The sequence below is a fragment of the Planococcus citri genome, chromosome 1 (assembly GCF_950023065.1).
Source record: "Planococcus citri chromosome 1, ihPlaCitr1.1, whole genome shotgun sequence".
NCBI lineage: Eukaryota > Metazoa > Arthropoda > Insecta > Hemiptera > Pseudococcidae > Planococcus > Planococcus citri.
In genome coordinates, this window is record NC_088677.1 from 30,264,238 (window position 1) to 30,287,817 (window position 23,580).

Below are 23,580 nucleotides of genomic sequence, written 5' to 3' on the forward strand. Positions count from 1 at the left end.
TCACATCTTTTGTACTTTTTTTTTTTTTGAAAAATGGAATAGATAGACATTAAATTGTTTGATTGATGATTCTAGAGGTTATAAAGTTAGAGAGCTTCAAAAAAAGCTCCAAAATTTAATTTTTATTTGTTAAAAAAAAATAATTTATTTCTCTTGGAAAATCTTTAAAATATTACCTTTTGATTCATTTTATTCCAAATTTGGAAATCGTTAACAATAGAAATACTTTGGCTTATAATAATTTTCCTTCAATTTTCACATTTAGATACGAGATTTCAAAAAATATATTCGTACCTAATAATGATTTTGGAAAAAAATCATTATTTTAAAAACCGATTAAAAGGAAGTAGGTACCCTTTTTCGAGTAAACGACTCAGGTAGGGAACACGAACGTCCCTTGTATAATTTCAATGTCGCGGTTACCCCCATACACCCCTATCGAATTTTCCATGCAGTTTTGGTCGTCACGAAAACACGAGGATTACTTACCCCTCCAGAAATTAGCCAATGAAACGAACGTGAGTTGAATCGATACCCTTCATGTGCTCGCTGAAACCTTCACAGTTGAAATTTCATCGAAGTAGGAGACGTCGCTTCTCTCGCTGCTCGCGTATGGTTTAAAATAAAATGGTAACAAATCCCAGGATTTAGCAGTCCACTGTGGCGGTTTCAGTGAAACAATACCGTTTAAAATAGAGAATAATTTCGCGCCTCCGGTGTTACTCGAGTTCAAATTTTATGAAAACTTATTTCAGGCTATATCGCCGTGTATTTTAATGATAAAAATAACTGGCAAAGAACTTCGCCGGTGTCAACTGAAAAAACAATTTTCGCGCCAAGTTCATTTTTATTCAGTGTCATAAGAGCTCGGAACGTTGAAATTTTGTGAAGAAATTCTCATAATTAGTCGAGTAAGTGTTTGCGTTGCTAATTTACTTCGGTATAGTTTTAGATTATCTGTTGTCAATTTTAATTAAGTTATTATTTATACAAAGTGGGTAAGTTGATTAATATTGAATAATATTTGGACTATGCTTTTAATGGTTATTGTTTGAAAGTTTTCACGTTCGATTCGATAACATTAATTTTAATGTTTCAAACTTGATATTTTATACTCTTATCAGTTATGAAAAATGTGTTTGTGCACATGATAACTCTTGTGTTTCGCGTTGTCCAATTAACAAAATCTATTTTCAACAGGAAGGAATTAATTAAGAGATGGTTTTTTCAACATGTTATGTAAGAGTCATGAGACTACACTGTGCTCATTACTCTATAAAATTAAATAACGTATAATATACATTGCGACAATATTGTCTCATTAAAAAATATACCTAATTTGATTTCATAGGTTAATGTAAAAAAGTTATTTCGGTGGTTCATCTTCGATTTTTGAATCATTTCCTCGATCTGGGCAGACTTTTGAAACCTGTGAAAACTAAAATAAAAAAAAAAAATAATAATAATAATAAAATGAACTGTTTTATATAAATATTATAGAAAAAAAAATGTGTAAGTATTTACCTTCGGAACCTTGAGGGTGTTGTCACAATTTCGAAATGAACATTCTAAGCATCAAAATTAATCCAAAAAATCCCACTACTGCTGCTGCAGGAATCATGTTTGCACAGCCACAAAAAAAATTAATTTACGAAACGGAGTAACTTCTAAGTTTAAAACAACAGAATGACTAATTAGATACTTATCTTGAGCTTTACGAGTGGTTGAATGAAAGTAATTCTTTATACTGTCTTACTCGCGTGTACTTATACCTACCTATAAATCGACCATGAAAGAGATAATGAGTTTTATCAAGAATTTATTTTTTTCTTCTTCTTCTTTCAAAGAATAAGTTCTCAATTGCATTGAAATGTACAGTTATGAAAATATAATCTTACAAATTATGAAGTATAAATAGACAGGTTGGGGTGAAGAGAACACCCGATGATGTAATGTATAGGTATCATATGTTTATGTATCTATTACCTATACGTGTTCGCATAAACATGTTAAATCAGGACAACGCAAGTTCAAACGTTTTTCCAAAAGTTTATCATGTTTACGCAACCTCTTCGGAAACGAGGAGGCAAAAAATCAATAAAAACAACGAATTCTTATTCCGTCAGAAGAAGAATCGAAATTAATAAAAACAAAAAACATGTGTTTTGATTTCTTATCATCGCTGTGCTCCGAATACCTAGTTATTACACATGGTATTCGGTAAGAAATTTACATTCTATCGCAATAATTATTGAAAAATCAATTAGGTATAATATTGTATTGTATAGACCTAGCATTGTATTACATTTTACGAATTTATTTTTGCAGAATTGAAAAATGCCACCAGTCGACACAACAGCATTGAAAGAAGCCAAATTACCCGTTATTTGGATTTTAGGTACGAGTAATTTCAATTTTTTTTATTATTTTAATGGGGTTTCGATGAAAATGAGAATGAGTCAATTATACTTGTACATTAGTAACCACGAAATCTACAAAATGTATAACCCAGCTACCTTGGGAAATGCTCGAAAAGCAATTTTTTTGTTTCTTTTTATAAAACGTCTTCAAGGTTACTCAAGCTATGGCACAATTTCACTCGTGTTCGATATTCTAGCGCCAAACCACATGTGTTGTCGGCTGCTCGGCGCACGTTTATTTACTAGTAATTAGGCAGACATTCAATAAATTTTGATAAGATGGATACGTCACGTAGAGCATCAAAAATGAGAGCTTTCATAGAAGAATTTCAAAGTTAATGTGAAAATTTAATTTCTATCGCTTTAAAGCGTTCCATATTTTCTTGAATAGGTAAAGTGTTCACTGTTCAATGAATGATAGGAAGCCTTGATGAGAGTCAAGTGGGGTATGAGGGATAATCAAGTGCCTAAATTGGCTATATTATGCTCATTTGAATTGACAATTTTTGTGTGCTGAAGGTTACAGACCATATAAGTTGAAAGAAAAACAAAAAAAAAAAAAAAAAAAATGGTGAAAAAATAGGAGAGAAGGGATGTCAGAAAAAAAATTGTGATCGATGGTTTTAAAAAAAAATAATAAATGAAGAGTGATATTCCAAAACTCGCTTTGTCCATTTTCACAACTTTTCAGGAGAGAGGAAAAACAGTTTCCCTTTAAACGGGTAAATTGGCTTTTTAGGCGAGTTTAGCACTTTATTTGGGTGGATTTATGAGGTAGGAGTGTAGGTATACATTTCATCCACTAAATACTGCTGAAAAAAATTTCAATAAAAATGGACAAAGCGCGTTTTGGAACATTATTTTTTTTAATTTTTTTAATGAATTGGCTATTTAGGTGAGTTTAACACCTCATTTTGGTAAGTTGATGATGTAGGAATGTGAGTTAATACTTCATCTACCAGGTACCATTGAAAACCCAACTTTGATAAAAATGGACAAAGCGAGTTTTGGAATATCACTCTTCAAATGCAACGTACTGCAGAATTCCCATATCTCAATTTTTTTGAAATTTTAAAACATTTTCGAAGATGCTCATAAATTATGGATTATAAAAAAGATTTCAATCTTATATATTTTTTTTAATTGGCCCGTTTTTGGAAAAATTTTTCTTTATTTCTGATGAGCATCTAAAATCAAATGATGCAATGTAGATCCCCTCCCCCCCCCATACAGATCTTGAAATTTCGTCTAATTATTTTCTTTTTCAACGATACCTGCTTCAAATCTGGTCAAGTGGTCATCATAGTTGTTCTTCATTAGGTGTAGGTACCTACCTACTTGAAAAAAGTTTTTGTGTTGCTCTTATTTCCTTCAAGTTCTTGGTTTTTAAAAAATCCTTGAAAATTTCACCCCTTCAACTTGAAATTAGGTCAGTCATAACGAGAAGCCCTCCCCTTACAGTTGAAAACACTTTTTCGGCAGAATTCGTGTAAATAATATAATCCTTTTTACTTTTTTTTAAGCTCCTCGCCAGTCACTCAAACCATTTTGATAAGTACCTTTTTAGTTATTACTTATTATGGAGGGTCATATTCCATGTCAACTCGACCAAAAAAATGCGATTTTGAAAGTCATCTCTTTCGATTTCGCTCAAATTTTTTTTACAATATCTACCCACCCAGTAAGTAAGAACCCCGCAATCAGTTTGGTCCCAGCCCCCTCAGGGGGCGGGTGGGGGGGCTTCCATTATTTTCACATTGTCTTGAGGTACTCAACTTCAGCAGCGCATTTCTCCAAAACTATGATACTTTGATCAAAACTGATTTCACAGTTCGAAAGGGTATTAAATTTTGAACTTTTCAAGCATTTTGAAATGTTCAAAATTTGAAAGTTGAACTTTCAAATTGAAAGTTCAAATCTGAAAAAATTTCCATAGATGTACCTTTTGATGATTTTTTGAAATATTCAAGTTTCAAAATGCTATCTTTTGATAGAGGGGGAGCATCCCCACCCCCAATTTTGGGCAAAACTTTCAACGAAAATTTGGGGCATGTGATATATCGAATTGTATGTTTTTGGTAACGCTGAACACGAATATGACGTTAAATTTTTGATTGAACCTCATCAACGGCCCCCAGCACCTCCCCAAATGGGGTAAAAGTTCAAAATATGGTTTTTTCGTGCGACACATCTAATAGTATGTTTTTGGTGACGCTGAACACGAATATGACGTCAGATTTTGTTTTGTTTGGACCCCATCCACGGCCTCCAACAAATTTATTGGACCTTTACCAATTGGGGAGGTTCTGGGAGCCGTGGGTAAGTTCAATTTGAAAAACTAAGGCTATATTCGTGTTCAGAGATATCGAAAACATACTCCCTGTGGGCACGTTTGGCACTCAGGACGCAATGCCAGCGAAAAAGTGCCAAAATCTGACACTAAGTGTCACATTTTGGCACTCGAGTGTCAGGCATTGGCACTGAGTGTCAGATTTTGACACTGGAGTGTCAGGCACTGGCACTGAGTGTCAGATTTTGTCACTGGAGTGTCAGGCACTGGCACTGAGTGTCAAATTTTGCCACTGGAGTGCCAGGAACTGGCACTCAGGTGTCAGATGTTGACACTGGTGTGTCAGGTGACGACACTCGGGTGTCAGGCATTGGCACTCCAGTGTAAAATGTTGGCACCGGAGACATTTTACAATAACACAAGTATCAATTTTTTAGTTTTAAACAACAAAAACTTTTTTTATTGTTTAAAACTTTAATTGAACATCAAAAATAAAAAAATTCGCAAAATTTCAGATTTTTTAAAAATTGAATTTTAATTTAAAATCATAAGTTTAAAAAATGTTTATGCATCAAAAGTTTGAAATCAAGTTTGTTGGTAGAGTGGTTTAATTATAACCTATACAATGAATGAGTTGGTGTGTGTGTGGTTTTAGAGAAAATGGTCCAGTTCTGAAAGATAAGTATTCAAGATTTTGCGTCGATGTAGACCATAGCCTTCTAAATCCATTAGCACTTTCATAGTTCTGTTGAGAGATTGGAAATATTCAAATCTACTTATTTATTTTGGATACATTTGTATTTTGAGAATTTTTTCTTCGCAAACATTTCGCATTACTTAGGTATGTCAAAACCATGAAACGCTTATTCCTAAAACTGCGGATATATACGAGGGGTGTTCAATAAAGACATGATAGTGGTGCTGGTGTGCCGAAAAATAGACTCACAAGGGAACCTCTCGAAGTGTCCGCCTCCGATTTGAACGGGACCGCGATTTTTAGAAAGAGCATGTTCTAAAACCCCCAAATCCAAATTTTCAGCTGCCCAAGTTCATTTTTCGAATTTTGGCGAATTTTTGAAAATTCTAAATCAACTGTTTTTGAGTAAAAATGGTCAAAATAAGTCCCAAAACTAATATTAATTCCCCAAATCCAAATTTCACCATTTCCAGCCATTCTGGAGCCTCCAGCGCTTTTTTTCAATTTCTCCAGAATTTTGAATTTGCTCCAGAAGGCGTGAATATGAAGTTGGGCAGCTAAAAATCGAGTGGTGTGTTATACTCGATAGGTTTAACGAGTTTATCCACATTTGAGTCGGTTTTGGGGCGGACACCTCAAGAGTGGTTTTTTGACCAGCTTTTTTCAAATAAAAAATTTAAAAAAATCAAAAGTTTTCCATTTGCGAGGAAATTTTTGAAATTTGCGCGAATCGCTGTATTTCGTCCACAATTAACCTCCCGAGACCGAATTTCGCCATTTCCCGCTGATCTGCAGCCTCCAGCGCGATTTTTAAATTTCTCCAAAATTTTCAATTTGCTCCAGAAGGAGTGATTACTACAATTGGGCAACTAAAATGTGGATAAACTCGTTAAACCGATCGAGTATAACACACAACTCAATTTTTAGCTGTCCAACTTCATATTCACGCCTTCTGGAGCAAATTCAAAATTCTGGAGAAATTGAAAAATAGCGCTGGAGGCTCCAGAATGGCTGAAATGGTGAAATGTGGATTTGGGGAATTAATATTAGTTTTGGGACTTATTTTGACCATTTTTATTGGTCAAATACGTACTTTTTTTAAAAAAAGCATAAATCGCCAAAAACAGTCAATTTTGAATTTTCAACAATTCGCCAAAATTTGAAAAATGAACTTGGGCAGCTGAAAATTTGGATTTTGGGGTTTTAGAACATGCTCTTTCCAAAAATTGCAGTCCCGTTCAAATCGGAGGCGGACACCTTAAGAGGTTCCCTTGTCAGAATCTCAAATTTATCTTTTGGAACGGGACAATTTTTTCCAAAACAGGTTGGGTAAGGGCTAGAGCAGAAAACCCAAGATTTTTTGAATATTCCACTTCTTTAAGGACCAATATTCATCCTTCAAGGGAACCTCCAAAACTGAAAGTTTTTCTGAGTTAATTTCAACTTAAAATGGAGGTCTCCTCTGAATTTTCTCAAAATCTTCCAAATTTTTTTCGCGATCCATCCAAAAGAACATACAAGTACATAATAAGAAATACAAGTTTTAAAATTTCTTTATTGTGTAATTATTTTCTTTTCAAAAAAAGAACAGGCGCTTTTCCAACAAATAAAAATTCGTTTTTTTCAATAGGCTATTTAAAATTTTTAAGCCCTACCCTTGAACATTTTTTTTGAGAAAAATATTCAAACTTTAAAATTCTTATAGTTACCTACTTGTTTACTTAAAAAAAATATATTTTTTTTGAAAAAAAAACTTCATCTTCAAGAAAAGTTTTTAGGATCAGCATATCATTTCATTTTTTTTTTTTGATGAATACGAGAAAAATTTGCTTTGAAACCTTATTGCCACTTTTTCCTAAGCTCCAGTGAATGCTTCTATCTCACAAAAAAAATTTCAACTAATAAAAATTCTTTTTTTTTTTAAATATTTTAAATTTTGAGGTTTTATACCTTTGAAAATTTTCATTGGGAAAAAAACGAGAAATTGGAACCCTTCTGTTTAAAAACAATATTGTAAAAAATAGTGTTTTTTATCAGGAAAAAATTGAAAATTGGAATTGAATAAATTTAAAAATTTCTCTAGTACCTAGGATATGTAATAATTTCAAAGAAAAAAAAATCTTCAAAAAATAATTACCTACTAGTGCCTAAAAAGTGCAGGATGCATGCTCAAAATGAATGAGCAATCAACTAACAGTCGCTTCATCGTATACAACTTACATCTCACGTGGTGGCGTAATTGGTAAAGCAACGGACTGTCACGCAAGGAACCCAGGTTCGAGTCCAGCCGCTGCCGAAAAATTTCATGAAAAAAAAAAGCGGGAAAACAGGTAAAGGTAAACGAAGATACTACAATCAACGACTCTCTACCCGGGCAACACTGCTTCGAAAATTGCTAGAATCGGCAATAAAAAACTTCCTCATTATTTTTCCTCGCTGGCACTGGCACTGGCACCGAAAATTTGCATTGCGTCTCAGTCTCACATTGACGCAACGTACCAGTTCTCAGTGCCAGTGGCACTGACACTGGCACTCTGACACCATGACACTGGCACTAAAAATTGGCATTGCGTCCCAGTCTCAATTTGACGCAATGTTGAATACTGGCACTAAAGTGCCAAATGTGCCCACAGGGCTATTTCATGTGTCACAAGATTGAAACCATTTTTTTCCTGGTCACTTTCCTTTGGGGAGGTGCTCGGGGCCACGGGTGGGTCCAATCAGAAATCTAACGTCATATTCGTGTTCAGCGTTATCAAAAACATACAATTCGATATATCACATGCCCCAGATTTTTTTTGAAAGTTTTGCCCTATTTGGTGGTGGAGATGCTCCCCCTCTATCAAGAGATCCCATCTTGAAACTTGAATATTTCAAAAAATCATCACAAGGTACGTCTATGGAAATTTTTTCTGAATTTTAAATGGTATAGCACCCACCTACAGCGCCATTTTGAATTTTAAACTTTTGATTTGAAAGTTCAACTTAAAAAATCAAGAAAAATGGAACAGATCGATGTCGATGATTCTTCTGGGAAGTACCAGTCTCCTTGTGCAGACCTTTCTAAAATAATTGTAAAAAATCTAAAATTGAAATCTGCAAAAACTTTTGAATATAACTTGGGTCGAGCTTAAGCTTTACATTACTGCTTCGATGTTGTTGGGAATGCCAAAAGAAATTTTTTTTCAAAAATATCGTTATATTAAGAATTTGGGCACCGAAATACGAGTGAAAAATAAAAAATTGTCTACTTACTTGATTTTTTTTCAACGTCACAGGCTTCATGTGAAGAATTTTTTTTTTCATTTTTTTTTATTTTTACATATTTTATGTATTTATTTATTTTTTATTTATTTATTTTTATTTATTTTTTATTTATTTTTTATTTATTTATTTTTATTTATTTTTATACTTTTCCAAGTATTCTATTCATATTATGTATCTAGGAACCTACTAAAGTATGTACATTTTTTTTATTATTTAAAGGTGGTCCTGGTAGCGGAAAAGGAACATTATGCGAAAAAATAGTAGCTAAATACGGATTCACCCACGTTTCGACGGGTGATTTATTACGTGATGAAGTACAATCAGGATCTGATCGTGGTAAAGAGGCAGCTCAAATCATGAAAGAAGGTGGTCTTGTGCCTACAGTAAGTCTCAGGAGTCGTTCATTTTTCGTAGATAAATATTTTTAAAAAATCTAAAAAATATTACCTATACTTGCGGTTTTTAAATGTTTATTTTTCTCCATGTTTCAGGAATTCGTTTTAACATTATTAGCTGAAAAATTATTGAAAGAGTTACCAAGCTCGAAAGGATTCCTAATTGATGGATACCCAAGAGAGAAAGCCCAAGGAGAACTTTTCGAAAAAAATGTAAGTTTATCAATTTACCTTAAAGCAGGCATATTTCCAACTTTTTTCATTTCACAAAACACAGAAAAAAGTATGTAGGTATTTCACTAAATTATTCATCTAAGTACCTATACTTACTCTTTTTGTTCCTTTTTTTTATGAATAACTGAAAAAAAAACATCAGGTAGGTATGATCCAATCCAAATATACAGCTACCTGAAAAACTCAAACTATAGTGCTTTTCTCATGAAAGTATAATTTTACGGGTATCATCCTATATAATCGCATTCATATATAGGGCACCTGTCTGTTTATAAAACATAATATTCGAATTTCCTTCAAACACTAGTATGAATGTACCTACTACCTACTTCCTTTGGTCACGCCCTGTTTTATCAAAATTATTTCCACTGAACCGTAAATATCGTTAAATGGAAGTAGTACAGTTAAACTACCTATGATTATAGCATGAATGAAAACGCCAGATTAGCTAGCAACCGAGTATTTCATTCATTGTTTTACTTTTACCTATACAAACGTACTTAGTACGTGTTTTGATTGCAATGTAACAAGGTAAAATGGCTCACTCAGGGTGTCATTTTAAAACACATTCGTTTATTTTTAGAGCATCTTGACCTAGTTTATCTATTTCATGTATATGTTATGTGGTGTGTGTGTGATTCTTCACGGCATAAAAAATTTGTCACTGTCTTAGATACCTACCTAAATTTTTATACTAACTTTATTGATCAATTTTTATGATTATATACCATGATATACACGTTCGTTCCTTCTTTACTTACCTACCTACATTTTGATAATAACCGTAATTTTAATAAAAAATATCGATTACATTGTAACAGATTGCCCCAGCGGATGTAATCGTTTATTTAGAAGCTGACGATAAAATCATGATCGAACGACTTCTCGGAAGAGCAAAAACATCGGGTCGTTCTGACGATAACGAAGAAACAATTAAAAAGAGACTCGACACTTTCCACGCCAATAATGATCCTATTATCGAAACATTCGCCAGTAAAACCAAAAAAGTACGTTAATTCTACATTTATTACACTCAAATCATCTAAAATTAATTTCCAACCCAATCATAAACTTTGAAATTTTCAGATAAACGCCATCCAAACACCTGAAGCAGTTTTTGCCGAAGCTGAAAAAATCATCGATGAAATTTTATCGACAAAGTAATAGAACCAGTCTAGGAGTTTTGCAATCGCAATATTATTTATTAAAGAAAAACAAAAACAAATGTTACCATTTTATTCACCTCATCGCGCTTTTCTGTTTAATTGTTATTTTGTTTTGAATTGTTGTGTTTTATGTGCTTATAAATGTTGTACCTAATTGTATTGTTTAATATTGAACAAAAAATTGATCGAAAGTAATTAATTAATTTTTGAAAAAGTATTGATCTTTTAAATCTTAATTCTTATAAAATATTTAAGAAATGAATAGGTGCCTATTTTTTTTTGAAAAAATACTACATTTAGCTGTGATATGTCTGCAAAAAAAACTGCATACCAATTTTCTCGTCAAAGTATTAAATTAATTACACTTAAAATTGTAAAATAAATTACATACGCTTATCGCTTTAAAAATAAATAAAATTCAAACTTCGTACCTACTCTCAGTCTTATTCTGGGTACCTATATGATTTTTATTCAAACTCAACAATTATTGTACCTACACAGGTAAGCTTACAATGCTAATAATTAACAATCGTTTAAATGTAAACAATCCTTTGTCTATTCATCAGATGAAAATAACAAACTAACAATATAGTTGAAACCATGAGTAATATGATAAAAACATACATTAGAATTATTATAATACAGAATTTCTTATCGTAAGGATCTACAAGAATCACCTTAGGTGTGATATAAATTTTTTTAATCGGAGGACGAGACACATTGCTTTTAGGTTGTTTTGAATCCGGTGTCGACGTCAAATTAAGTTTATTCCAGAATTCATCATCGTATAGGTCAGTTTCATATTCAAGTTGAGCTTCAATATTCCTAACAGAAGGTAAAAACCACGAGTAGCTTTTTTTCCATTTTGGGCAAGGCACGATTGTGGTTTCGCAAGGCATTGTTATTTCATTCGTAATTACTAAAAAAAAAAAATAATGGAGATTAAGTTGAAAAAATTGAGACTAAAAAATGATTATTTACGAATGAATAAAATAGGTTGTACTCACATTTACAAAGCAGAGGAAAATCGTTGATTTCAGTTCTTGTCGTGTACATTGGGCACGAACTAAGAGTATCTGTATGGATTTTTTTCTCTTTCGAACAGAAATAACATAGCAAATGGCCAACTGATTTTTTCAATTTGGGATCCGATGAATACATTTGCTCCGAGTTCAACACCCTTGGAATGTATGAACATCCGATATACAATGCTAAATTTCGTCTGTATTTACCAACACTGAAAATTATATTACAAAGGCAAAAGTTAGGCAACTTATTTTACATATTGCTTGAGCACTGTATATTTGAATGTTTTTTGATTTTGATTTTTGATTGCTTACTTATCGAAATCACGCAGATGATTACTGTATAATAAAAATGGCAGCATTTGAATGAGTTCAGTTTGTGATCCACCTTGGATAGGGAATGATGAGGAGGCCATTTCACATTGTAACGAATTCGTATCTAAACATAAACGAAAAAGTACATTTTAATTCAAAAAATAGATAAATAAATAAATAAAGTTGGTATTTTAAACAGAAACCAAAAAAAAAACATTTTGATTTTTTTTTTAAATTTATAATTTTAAATGCTTGAAATTTACTATTAGAGGAGCCATCGTTTAGATCCAATTTCAAATTTGTTTCGAATTTTTGATAAGGACAGTTTTTAATAGCATTTTGAGACTCTTTTTCCAATTTCCAATGCCATTCCTGTAAAATAAAATCGATAACATTCGCATCAATATTTTTATAAATGTTTTTGGAATAAATTCTGTCTTTAAAAAAAAAAATCAGAATAAATTTTCTGGAGGAGAGGAGAGAGGCAATTTTTATTCTTCCTTGGGGTACGAAAAAATGTTAAACCTGTCCTTCTTCGTACCCCAAATATAAATGAAATCAACAAAATTTTCAGCTATAGACAAGTTTTCATTAGATAGGTACATATTGTGAAAAATTCAACAAACTCAATCACCCTTTCTATTAACTACTCCACTTCTCCAGCCTTCAATTGGGTCACTGTGAGATCAAAATTATTCACCGAAGTTCACCCTAATATGCAAAAAAATTGTAAATATTTCTAATACCAATCTACTCAAAAATGATCTTACTTACAAGCTGAATCATTGGAGCAATATCGTCGTAATACTGACATTTGACGCATTCCTGTCGTACGACGAGTGATCTAAATTTATTATAAATGTCTAAAAATTCTTTTCTGGTGTTATCCCGCAATTGACTTTCCCAACAAGACCACAATTCACAATTGGCACGCAGAGCCTGATCATAAAAATTATTAAGGTAAATAATATAGATCTACGTAGATACCTACTTACCTACTCGTAAGTTATCGTATGTATTATGTAGTACCAAACCACGAGGATAACTTACAAAGTTTTCGATATATTTACATTGATGGGTTTTTGCTGACTCTGTATTCATTAGGCTGACGTGTCTTTTTTTCAATTCCATGTCACACATTGCGCCCAATATATTAAAATTAATGACTAACACGATTACGGAACAAAGTAAAAATGCGAGAAAATTCTTTGATGTGTGATTTAAAGAACATAACAAAAAATGCATTTACAAAAATCATCGTTAATTTCTATTTTCTGCTATTTGTATTAAACTTGTTATCACTTTCATTTTTTCATTCAAATATCAAAATTCTGTTCCATTAAAGAAGGTTGTCTGAAATGTAACCAGTGATGTTTGAGAAACAAATTATTGGCATATTTTTTCCACAGACAAAAATTTTCAAAAAAAATATCTTTTCTCATTTTTTGTAAATTTAATTTTTTTGTGAGCAGAAAAGTTGCCTATTTTTGAAATTGAAGGGGCAAGTGTCCTTTCAAAAAAAAGTCAGTAGAACTTGTCAGGCCCGACGAGAGGGGGGGTGCAAGGGGTGCAACTGCATCGGGCCCGCACATTTTCGAAGGGCTCGCAAATGAAGTTGGCAAGACTTAGCAATTTTGAGTGACAAGTTGGAAACTTTACAATTTTGAATGTTCAATGATGAACTGACATCTCTGAAATTCATAAATTGCGTTTAAAACTGTTGAATACTAATACTACTATTTTTCAAACAAAGTTCCTCAAAAAATTTTCGCCCTCAGTCTGCTCGGGTATTATTGTAACCTTCTCTTAATATTTTTAAATTTTGAAAATCTCTTCAAAATTAAAATTACGTCTCATAATTTAATCATTTTTTATTTATATCTTTTATTAAAAATAAATTGAATTCCACTCAATTGCAAAGTGTGTACAAATTATCCACAAACTTTTAACGCCTTCAAAGTATCATCATTTTTTTTTTAAATTAAAAAGAAGATAAAGGCATTGCCTATCCCTGAATTTGAAGGGGCAAATTACGTTTTTTAAAACCAACAGTCAACATTTATTTCTGATCTCGAGGGTGGTAGAACATCGAAAATTGAACAAAATTGCCAATCACGACTTGTTGTCAACTTGCAAATTGAAGGGGCTACGAATGAGCTTCGATTTCAAAATATCCCAATGAGAAAAGTAATCGCAGAAATGAATAAGTTAGTAGGGCACCTACGTCTGAAAATGAACAAAATGTTGTTATGATCAATTTTTATCTTACTCTGAAGTTGAAATTCAATTGGGATTCAAAAATTATAAATTTACCTACTATAAAAATGTCATTAAATTTATAATTTTTGAATCCCAATAAGTTTTTGAATTTTAATCATTGATCTCTGCGAAATAAACAGACCTCATTTTATAAATGTCATAATATAAATAGAAGATTATGGTGAATTGTAATCGTTTTTTTTTAAATATAAAAAATGGTCTTTTATTTTTGAAATTTTGAACATTATGATTTCAGTGCTTTTTTTGTTTTTTTCATCTTGGATATTTTTTTCTTAATTTTGTACCTACGCTATTTTTTTGGAATTTTAAATTTTTTTAAAAATATTAGTATCAGCAGGCAATTATTGGATTCAATTTTGAAAAAATTTGCTCGAATCACATTTTAAAATCTATTGTTTCATGAGCAAGCACTCTGAAACCAATAACAAAAAAACTTTCATTTTTTTCACTGGTATAGGTACTCAAGATATTCATATTCCAACTACCAAATCACGTTTTTTCGAAACAATAATAATTCAATATGGCACTATTTTATTCAACAATTACAAAACATTTATCGTACACATTACACAACACATGGATCAACAAAATTTCGTTTTTTAGATGATAATTTACTCGTATTCTCACTCGCTAAACTTACGCATAGTGAATTTCATTCTGTAGATGAAAAAACAAAATAAGTATATCTACTCATCAATTAAATTCTAATCGATAGATTTTACGTAGGTATGTTTAATCAAGGAATGAAATTTTTTTAGAAAAACTAAACAATAATTTGATTTATTTCATCAAAAAAAAAGAAAGAAATTAAATTAAGTTAAATAGGTATAAAAAAAATATTTGCAACAACATTTTTACTCTAGGTACATAAAAATGCATCAACATTTTCATTCGGTTACATGGAATGAAATAAATTGACGTAAAATAAAATTTACAGGACATAGAATATTATGTAATGTACGTATAAATACGTACATCATTATCATCATCATCAGGTACAAGGTAAACTATGCCACAAAAAAAACATCGTTTTAGTGAAAAAAGTTCTTTTTACATCATTCAAGTAGGTATGCAATACTTTAAAAAAATTACGACTCGAAATTCCCTCGTGTTATTAGATCATCTTGAAATTTATCTCTCTTCTAATATAGCTTTTTACTTCTTATAACGTATAGTATAAGGTAATGGTACTTCGCAACGTCAAATATCAAAATGATAAAACGTAGCTAGAGGTTTTTTTTTTAAATAAACATCTTAATATTTTTCAGTCATTTCTCTCCAGTGAAATCTTCATCGTCAAACTCGAACGTTTACAGAAAAACATACGTACGTAATATAGGTACGATGATACGTAGATGAAACAATTAACGTCATTATGACGTAAGGTAATACTCCATATTACATATTTTTTTCGATAAAACACGCATCAACGTTTACAAACTATAGGTATCTGCTCTTGTCTGGATACCCCTACCCAACATTTATGTAAATCCAAATCGAACCTGCTCGTACAAATTTTACCCATTAAAATGGTTCTCGAACTTGAACAGTGTTTTGCCAACCAACCAGCCAATGTTGGTTTTTTATATCACACTTAGACAATAAATTACAAGTAATAAATTTATACGTTGAACGTTGACTGGATAGGGCATTAGCGATTCGGTCCGTTATGACGAGTTTCCGATAGTACAGCGGTTTTATGTGTAGGAGAAGGCAAATGATTGGACGAAGCGAAAGTTGCCGGTTTACCATTTTCTAAACCATCTTCGGATAATTTATATTTTCTCGGTTTTGGTACGACAATATCGTCTTTATTTATTAAAGATACTTTTAACGAAGGTTCGGTGTTGGCACGTATCGGTATCCTGGAACCGGCTGCTTTGACCGGCGACACTGACTGACTTAATTTTGGTATTTTGTTGGTCGAACTGGGCGATTTGATTTTACTGTATTTCAAATTCGGCGTCGAATTCGACGTGGAATTCGAATTCAACGCTAGGATTTGTTCGTCGGACATGTTTTCTTTGGAAAATTTCGAATAATTTTTCTGAGTGGAATTTTTCAACTCGATCGAGGTCTCTTTTGGACTACCGTGGTCTTCGCTGACGCCGTTCGTGTACGTCATCTCCTTAACCGTATCTATGGAAGAATCGTCCTTGGTCGAGTCTTCGTTTTCGTAGTCATTGGTCGAGTTCTCGGGTGAGCTGACCGGTGACGTATCGTTGATCATCGTCGAAGCAGAATGATTGGTATCATTGCTGATAGTCTTACTCTCGATGAATTCTAAAGTTTTGGAATCGTCGTTCGTCGACTCGTCGCCGTTGATTTTGTCGTTTCCCGACGATATTTCCGCAGCGGTGACGAATAAAGTTAGGTCGCTGATGTTGACTTTGCTCAAATCTTCGTCGTCGCCGCCATTCGATACTTTGATTTCGGTCACGTAAGTTGGTAGGTTGGGCATCGGTGACGTGGGAAGATCAGGAACTTTTTCGTCGATATCTGCGAACACGCTATCTTTGATGGATTCGTCTTGCAGATCGAAATTCAATTCCCAACTTATATTGCTGCAGTGCGAATCGATCGATAAGAATTTATTATCATCGTCTGGTAATTTCATCGGAGTCGAAGACGTCAATAGGTTATCGTTCGTATCGGAAGATATGCTGCAATTATCTTCTCCGTTCTTCGTCTTCACAGCCTCCTCCAACGTGCCAAATAGAGACGATTTTTTCAACTTTGTCATCCCAATATCTGATTTGGAATCTTTAAGAAAAACATCCTCGCTACTAAGGTCTTCTTCGGGCGGTAAAGGAGCTTTGCGTTTTTTACTGCCACGAGGCGTGTGCTCGGTAAGCTCGAGTGAAACTGCACGTTCCAGCGGAACAGGAGAATCGGTATCGGTTATTTTAGACAAATCCCCCAAAGAGGCTGCTTTTCTACTCGATTCTTCTGGAATGTGATGTACGGTAATATGCGACGAATTCAATTCGATGGTATTTATATCAGGTTCGGCTTCCGAATCGCTGTCTTTGCAATCGTAATTGTTGTTTTTATTCACCTCGTTCTCGATCTCATTCAATAAATTGAATTCGACATCGGCTAAAGCCACCGGTGGCGGGGGTGCTTTCCTTTTCGACTTCTTCGCAGCGTCTTCGTTCGAACTAACGCTGGATGATCGAAGACGTAGATTTATATCTTCTTGAGGTTTAAAATCATCGACGATTTCTACCGTGGTACTCACGCTGGTGGTTTTCGGCGATGACGCAGGCTGCATTTCGTCCGCCTTCTTCTCGACCTTTTGCATTTCGGAATCTTTGGAGGAGATTTTTTCGCTAGACTTTTGTATGTGGTTGTTTAATTTCTCCTTTAGGTTTTGTATACCTTTGACCAGCTTGGTTTTCATGTTGTTGTCTTTGAAGGTGGACGTGAGCGAGTTACCGGTGGGTGGTTTTTCTGGCTGATGGTGAGATAACACAGGAGGTGATAAATCTACTTCGTCGAAACTCAACGTAGGTGTTTTCGTATCGATACCAGAATCGCTTTGAATATCGATGACGGTCGAGTTCGCGTTTCGTTGTATTTCGCTGCTGGTTACAGACGGCGATGATGTCGAATTTTCCAAATTTACTTTGGTTTTGATATCGGGCAGCACTTTGACGCCGTATTTGAACATTTTATCCGAGATTTCCGATACTTCCAGAATGGCTGGTTTACTTTCGACTGCAGGTTCTGGTTTCTTGTCGATTGAATTGAAGTTCAGTTTGCGCGGGACTATTTTTTGAATCTGAAAAATATAGAGAATTTTTTAATGAAATGAGCGATTTTTATCAATTTAAATGAAATTTTCATCTTTGATTTTTCAATTTTGCTCGTCATTTAAAAAAAAAAAACAATTTCTGCACATCGAAAATAAATAGGAGCAAGAATTTCAAAGATTGTATACTTGAGTAAATAGGTGAAGATAACATTTTTACCCTTTTGAGTCTTGATTAGGTATAAATAGTTTTATTCGATTTTTTTCGTTTCAAACTTTTTATTTTGATCAAATGATGTTTCAATTTTTTTTGTAATTTTCAGAATTTTTCTGATTTGTTTTTAACCAAATTTTTTATATTTTTACTTTGTTTGTTTTTTTTTCTTCATGTCACTACTTACTCAAAAATGTTTTTCATTTCAACAAAACAGGTGTACTCAGTACTCTCAGGCATCCATTATTTTGATCAATTTTACAATTTTTAGGAAGGGAAGGGAGGGGAGAGGAGAGGGAGGGGTATTTCTACTCACCTTTTTTCAAGCAGGAAAACACTCACATCGCAAAGTACATATCATCAACTTTTTATAGTCTTTTTTCCCCATTTTGTTGTAAAAAAATGGATTTCATACCTTTGGTTTTTACATAACTATTTAAAATTTTTGTGATTTTTTTTGGTTTCTTTTTTTTAAGGAAAATTTTTCAACTTTTTCGTGTCCTTTTTTATTTTTTTCAAACAATTTTTCCATCTTTTTTGCATTTTTAGCCTTTCTTTAGAAGAAAAAAAAACTGATTTAAACATGTTTTTATTACTGCTCAAAAATATCAATTCGAAAAAAAAATCACATCTTTAGTTTTACGTAACTATATTTTTTTTTTTTCAAACAATTTTTCTATCTTTATTTTTGGGCTTTTTTTATGAAAATACCTGATTTGAACGTTTTTATCACTGCTCAAAAATACCACATCTTTAGCTTTACATAACTTTTCTCTCATTTGTAATTTTTCACAAAAAATTTTTTCTTGTAACCTCTTTTTTCATTTTAGGAAAGTATAATATCAATTTTCTCATGTTCTTTTTCATTTTTTTTTTTTGAAAATTTTTCCACCTTTTTTGCACTTTTCAAATTTTTTTCAACTTATAAGAACACATTCCAACTTTTTCAAATTTTTGCAATTTTTCATTCAACTTTTCTCCAATTTTTACACCGACAAGCGTCACAAAATTAAAATTATTCATTTTTTGATTTCTCAAAGTACATCAATTTTTGATTTTTTTCTCATTGAATTGAAAAAAATTGAATTTTAGTTTGCTACGTGAAGTTTTACATAATGTAGGTAGTTATTTTTTCTATGTTTCCAAGAGATTTATGACTTTTTTATTGACATCTGGCTTGAAAATTTAGCATTTTTAGAATTTTTTAGAAACAAAATTACGATTTATACGGATTAAAAAAACTGAAATTTGATTTTTACAATAACACTTCACACTTCATCCGTCAAAATTCAATTTTGACCACCAAGATAAACCATGAGTGGTATGTACATACCTTAAAAAAAAAAAAAAAAAAAAAAAAAAGGAAAATCCCTCGATGTGACATTTTTGTAAAACTTGAAAATTAAAGGGGCTACGAACAGATTTGAAGAAAAACACAGCATCGTGAAGTTTAAAAATGATCAAATGAATGAATAGTGAGTCCAAAAGATGACCAAATTTCATCGTTACAATTTTCTATCAAGGGCTAAAATTTAAAAAGTTATTAGCCCTATTAGCCCTTCAAGGCCCAAAGTTGATGACGAACCTGCACAATTTGGATAAAAATAAATTTTCAAATTTCAATCCGATCCAAAAAGTTGTGATGACAAAATTTTTTCGTTTTTTACAACGAACGGAATTAAAATTCTATATTTAACGAAAAAATAATAATTTTTTACTTGAATTACGAGTTGAAAAGCTTTTATAGCTTATTTTTCTCAGAATTTTTAATTTAAAAAAAAACTCAAAGTACGTAAAATATTAATAAAGATAGAATTAAAATAATTGAATACCTTGTATCTATTCTTTTGGTTTTTTTTAAATTCTAAATTTTTTCTCAAAATCTCATTGTATCCCTTTAAAATTAAATCTTGAAATTCTTCAACATTCTAAAACCTTTCCAATTCAAAATAGCAAATTTTCGAGCAAAATCGTAAAATCCACTAATGAAAAAATTTCAGCCCCAAAACTCAAAAAAAAAATTACCTGCTGCGCGGTCGAAAACGACTGACTTCTGTAAAACGAATGCGTGGAATTCGGACTACTCCTTTTGGCATCGGCGTTCGCAGTCATTGAACTATCTTCAACTTCGATTTCAACTTCGTAAGGAGACGCGTAGCTTAATATGGCCTTTGCATCTTCGTACACCATGTGACTAAAATTGATACGAATAGCGGATATTCGGTCGCCTAAAAAGAAGAAAAAAAATCATACGTAAATCATTCTCATTCATTCGTGTTTCTTTTTTTAAATCCAATATCTACATATTATAGGTTTCACGTTTACTATAAGAGTAAGAGGTAGAAAGACTGGTTAAAATATGTTCGTGTAACATTTTTGTTAGTTGTTTTGACCGCGGCTAGAGTGAAATCTCTAATGAAAATAAATGCAATTTGTAATCCTAATCGTCCATTATATACGAACACATGTATCATTGCATTTATACAGCTAAACCTATATAAACGAAATTTACTAACCGCAAATAGCACTATGGGCTACACACGAGTACGAGTTCAAGTTTCTATTAAGGTTTTAGGTTTAGCCTGTGCGCCTAAATATTCTCACACCGAAAAAAATTACCAACAATATTCCACGATATTTTTCAAAAATAATTAATAAAATTTAGCTATTTTTACGTTTCTTTATAATCAAGATCACAGTAGGGTTAATTATTTTTTTCCTCTCTTTTCGAACAAAACAATAATTAAACAATCGAACGAAAACGTTACAACGTGACCGAAGCATCATCAAAGAATAAGATGGCAAAGAAAAAAAGTGTAATTAGTTTTGAATTTTTTTCCCATATTAATCTTATGAAGAGCTGTCAAGTTTTTATAATTTGCACAAAACCGCTATACTTGTACCTACATTATTACGTTATAAAACTAGTCTTAGATGCTGAAACAATGGTAAGACCAATTAAACAAAAATTCTTTTTTAAACGTTTATAAAAAAAGACCTGCGTATGTGTAAGTGAGTGGATAATTTGTACTATTACCTACATTATAATAATAACTCGGTTATAAATATACGTATTCGTTCAATGACTGCAGTATAGAGGTAATATCTACAATTTTACAGTAGTCTGCCTAGGTATATTCTCGTATGTTACACTTGCATGGTAATCATGCGTGTAAAACTGCAACTGTAGATATGTATTATGGTGAAAATTAATGTACCCACTTTTGTTGGCAGAGGCACATGGATTACGCGCGGTTTCGAATTCTAAACGTAATTAAATAATACGATGTCGATATCAAACGATTGCATTTAGTAATTTTATTTTATTACCTTGTTTGATCATTCCTGTTTCCGAAGCTGGTCCACGATGGAGTAAATCTTTCACATAAATGCCATCCCTCATGTTACCACAGATATCGAAACCTAGTCCGGTGAAATCTTTGCTTTTTAATGGAATTACATTGGTTTTTTGATCGCTGCTGGTGCCAGCCTGAAAAAAAAATGATTAGATATAAATCACGACAATCCGGAAATAAGAGAAAAATCCATTTTTTGAGAATTCATAGACCCGGGGATAGTTTGAGAAAGGTATCTAATGATATGGATCATGGAAATTTATGATACCTTTAAAATTTCTTTTAAAAAATCGTTTGAAATGGTGTAAAATATCAAATGAGCGATCAAAAGTTGTGTATAAATTTTCAGAAGTTACTGTTGATTTTTTTTTACAATAGAAAAACTGATTTTAATTACGTAAACATAATATTTTGAACAATTCATACTTCTTGACATTGTTAATTGCAAGTTTTATACAGACATTTTGAAATTTTAAAAAAAATCCAAATTTCTAAAACATTTTTTTGCACTTTTTCAACTTTTTTTCGATTTTGGAAGGAGGTGTCAAGAAAACGCCAGGAAATGTAGTCAAAAACTTTTTAAAAAAAAAAACCTTCGAATTCCCAATTTGAACCTAAAGCACTTTTCCCCATTTTGCATTTTACAATTCAATATTCAAGAATTCTTGAAAAGATTTCAATGAAAGTGCTGAGAGTCTAATTTGAAGTAGATGCGAAAAAAAAATCATTCTAGGAAAATTTTCACCAACGTGCTCACTTTTTTTCAAAGATGAATAAAAAAATTAATTTTTTTGAAAACTCATAATACGTATTATGAGGAATAATTATGGTCTTGAAAAACACTAATGCCAAATCAGATTTTTTTGATATGTTCGAATAGAACGTGATGTAAAATACTTTGGACTCGAGCCCTCGTCATTTCTCCTTATCAAGGTTTAAATTTTCACAGATTTCAAAAAAAAAAGTTGAAAAATTTTCACTTCTATTTTTATTTATTTATTTTATTGGGTGCCATGAACAGCTACTATGGCTAGGGGCACCTCATCATTACATTTGGCACAGTTATCTACATAGCAAATTATAAATTATAGATATTACAAAGTAAGAAAATTTATAATGTAAGCATATAATTATTAAACTATAGTTTTTGTCTTAGTCCTGTGATATTTACAAAGTTCAGTACATTATTTATTGCGACTGGATCATCTGATAGGATAGTATTTATTTGATTGGAATTTAGAAAGAGAGAGCGAGTATGTTGGAAAATGGGACAGTGTATGAGTATGTGGGGAACATTTAGAGGAACATTGCAAGTGGAACACATAGGAGGAGGTTGTTTTAGGAATAAGTATTGATGGGTGAGTAAAGAGTGTCCAGTTCGAAGGCGAGTTAGTATTACTTCTGAACGACGGTTGGGTTGTTCAGATGTTTTCCAGAATGATGCAGAGTTTTTAATACTTTTTAATTTATTTGTGTTAGGAATTTGGGACCAGTAGGAGTGGAACTCATCAAACATGATCTTTTTTGCATGTAATTTTAAGTCAGAAAGGGGAACTGGTATGTTTGCTATAGGTAGATTTTTAAAAGCCTGTTTAGCAGTTTTGTCAGTAATTTCATTACCTTCTATTTGAGAGTGTGAAGGGATCCAACATAACACTAAATTTTGAAGCTGAGGAGTAGACTGAAGAAAATTTACAATTTCTTGAGAGATGGGATGAGAGTTCTTTGATTTATAATTTTTTATAGATAGGATTGCAGAGAGTGAGTCAGAGAAGATGACAGTTTCGTTTTGTAAGAAGTCTGTAGTGTATAAAATAGCATATTTTATCGCATACAATTCAGCAGTTAGAATGGTGCATTGAGAAGGCAGAGCAATAGGAGTGGTAAAGTCCTTTTGAGTGAAAGCACAACCTACAAATTGATTTGATTTTGAACCATCTGTGTATATTTGATTAAATTTTTCATATTTGTTTAGAAGACAGAGAAAATGTTTTTTGAAAATTATTGGATTTGTTTGTTTTTTATTAAATTCTGTTAGGGAGAGGTCAATGGTAGGATTATAATTTTGCCAGGGTGGTAGTAGGTTAATTGGGAAATGTAGGATATTGATATTGTTAGAGTCAATATCATTAAGAAAATTACCAAAATTTGTAGGGGTAGATTGCAT

General features: G+C 32.2%; 3 protein-coding genes and 1 long non-coding RNA gene across 6 annotated transcripts in view; 1 reads left to right on the forward strand and 3 right to left on the reverse strand.

Annotated features, from left to right (window-relative positions):
* Nucleotides 1-572: 572 nt before the first annotated feature.
* On the forward strand, nucleotides 573-10,899 carry LOC135831278 (adenylate kinase isoenzyme 1-like). 2 transcript variants are annotated; one of them, XM_065343651.1, is made up of 6 exons: nucleotides 573-998; nucleotides 2,329-2,398; nucleotides 8,894-9,057; nucleotides 9,166-9,282; nucleotides 10,125-10,310; nucleotides 10,390-10,899. In XM_065343651.1, exons 2-6 carry the CDS (start codon nucleotides 2,338-2,340, stop codon nucleotides 10,465-10,467), a joined length of 606 nt encoding a protein of 201 aa, XP_065199723.1. In that variant the 5' UTR covers nucleotides 573-998; nucleotides 2,329-2,337; the 3' UTR covers nucleotides 10,468-10,899. The 2 variants fall into 2 exon arrangements, with proteins under 2 accessions (XP_065199723.1, XP_065199724.1); XM_065343652.1 differs by having other exon boundaries at nucleotides 573-911.
* Nucleotides 1,207-1,862, reverse strand: LOC135831280 (uncharacterized). Its single transcript, XR_010556174.1, has 2 exons — nucleotides 1,525-1,862; nucleotides 1,207-1,438 (listed from the first exon to the last, which is right to left on the reverse strand). It is a non-coding gene; the product is annotated as an uncharacterized LOC135831280 (long non-coding RNA).
* LOC135831277 (uncharacterized) lies at nucleotides 10,434-13,021 on the reverse strand. Of its 2 annotated transcripts, XM_065343649.1 has the most exons (4): nucleotides 12,073-13,021; nucleotides 11,810-11,933; nucleotides 11,477-11,706; nucleotides 10,434-11,388 (listed from the first exon to the last, which is right to left on the reverse strand). In XM_065343649.1, the coding sequence occupies exons 2-4, from the start codon at nucleotides 11,908-11,910 to the stop codon at nucleotides 11,003-11,005; spliced, it is 717 nt and encodes a 238-aa protein (XP_065199721.1). In that variant the 5' UTR covers nucleotides 11,911-11,933; nucleotides 12,073-13,021; the 3' UTR covers nucleotides 10,434-11,002. The 2 variants fall into 2 exon arrangements, with proteins under 2 accessions (XP_065199721.1, XP_065199722.1); XM_065343650.1 differs by lacking the exon at nucleotides 12,073-13,021 and having other exon boundaries at nucleotides 11,810-12,036.
* Nucleotides 13,022-14,603: 1,582 nt separating this feature from the next.
* LOC135831282 (nucleolar protein dao-5-like) overlaps nucleotides 14,604-23,580 on the reverse strand; it is a 64,477-nt gene continuing 55,500 nt past the window's right edge. The window contains exons 6-8 of the mRNA XM_065343653.1: nucleotides 21,388-21,547; nucleotides 20,083-20,285; nucleotides 14,604-17,873 (exon numbers count right to left, since the gene is read on the reverse strand). Coding sequence (XP_065199725.1) covers nucleotides 15,741-17,873; nucleotides 20,083-20,285; nucleotides 21,388-21,547 — 2,496 coding nt within the window. The 3' untranslated portion in view covers nucleotides 14,604-15,740. The remainder of the gene's footprint in view (nucleotides 17,874-20,082; nucleotides 20,286-21,387; nucleotides 21,548-23,580) is intronic.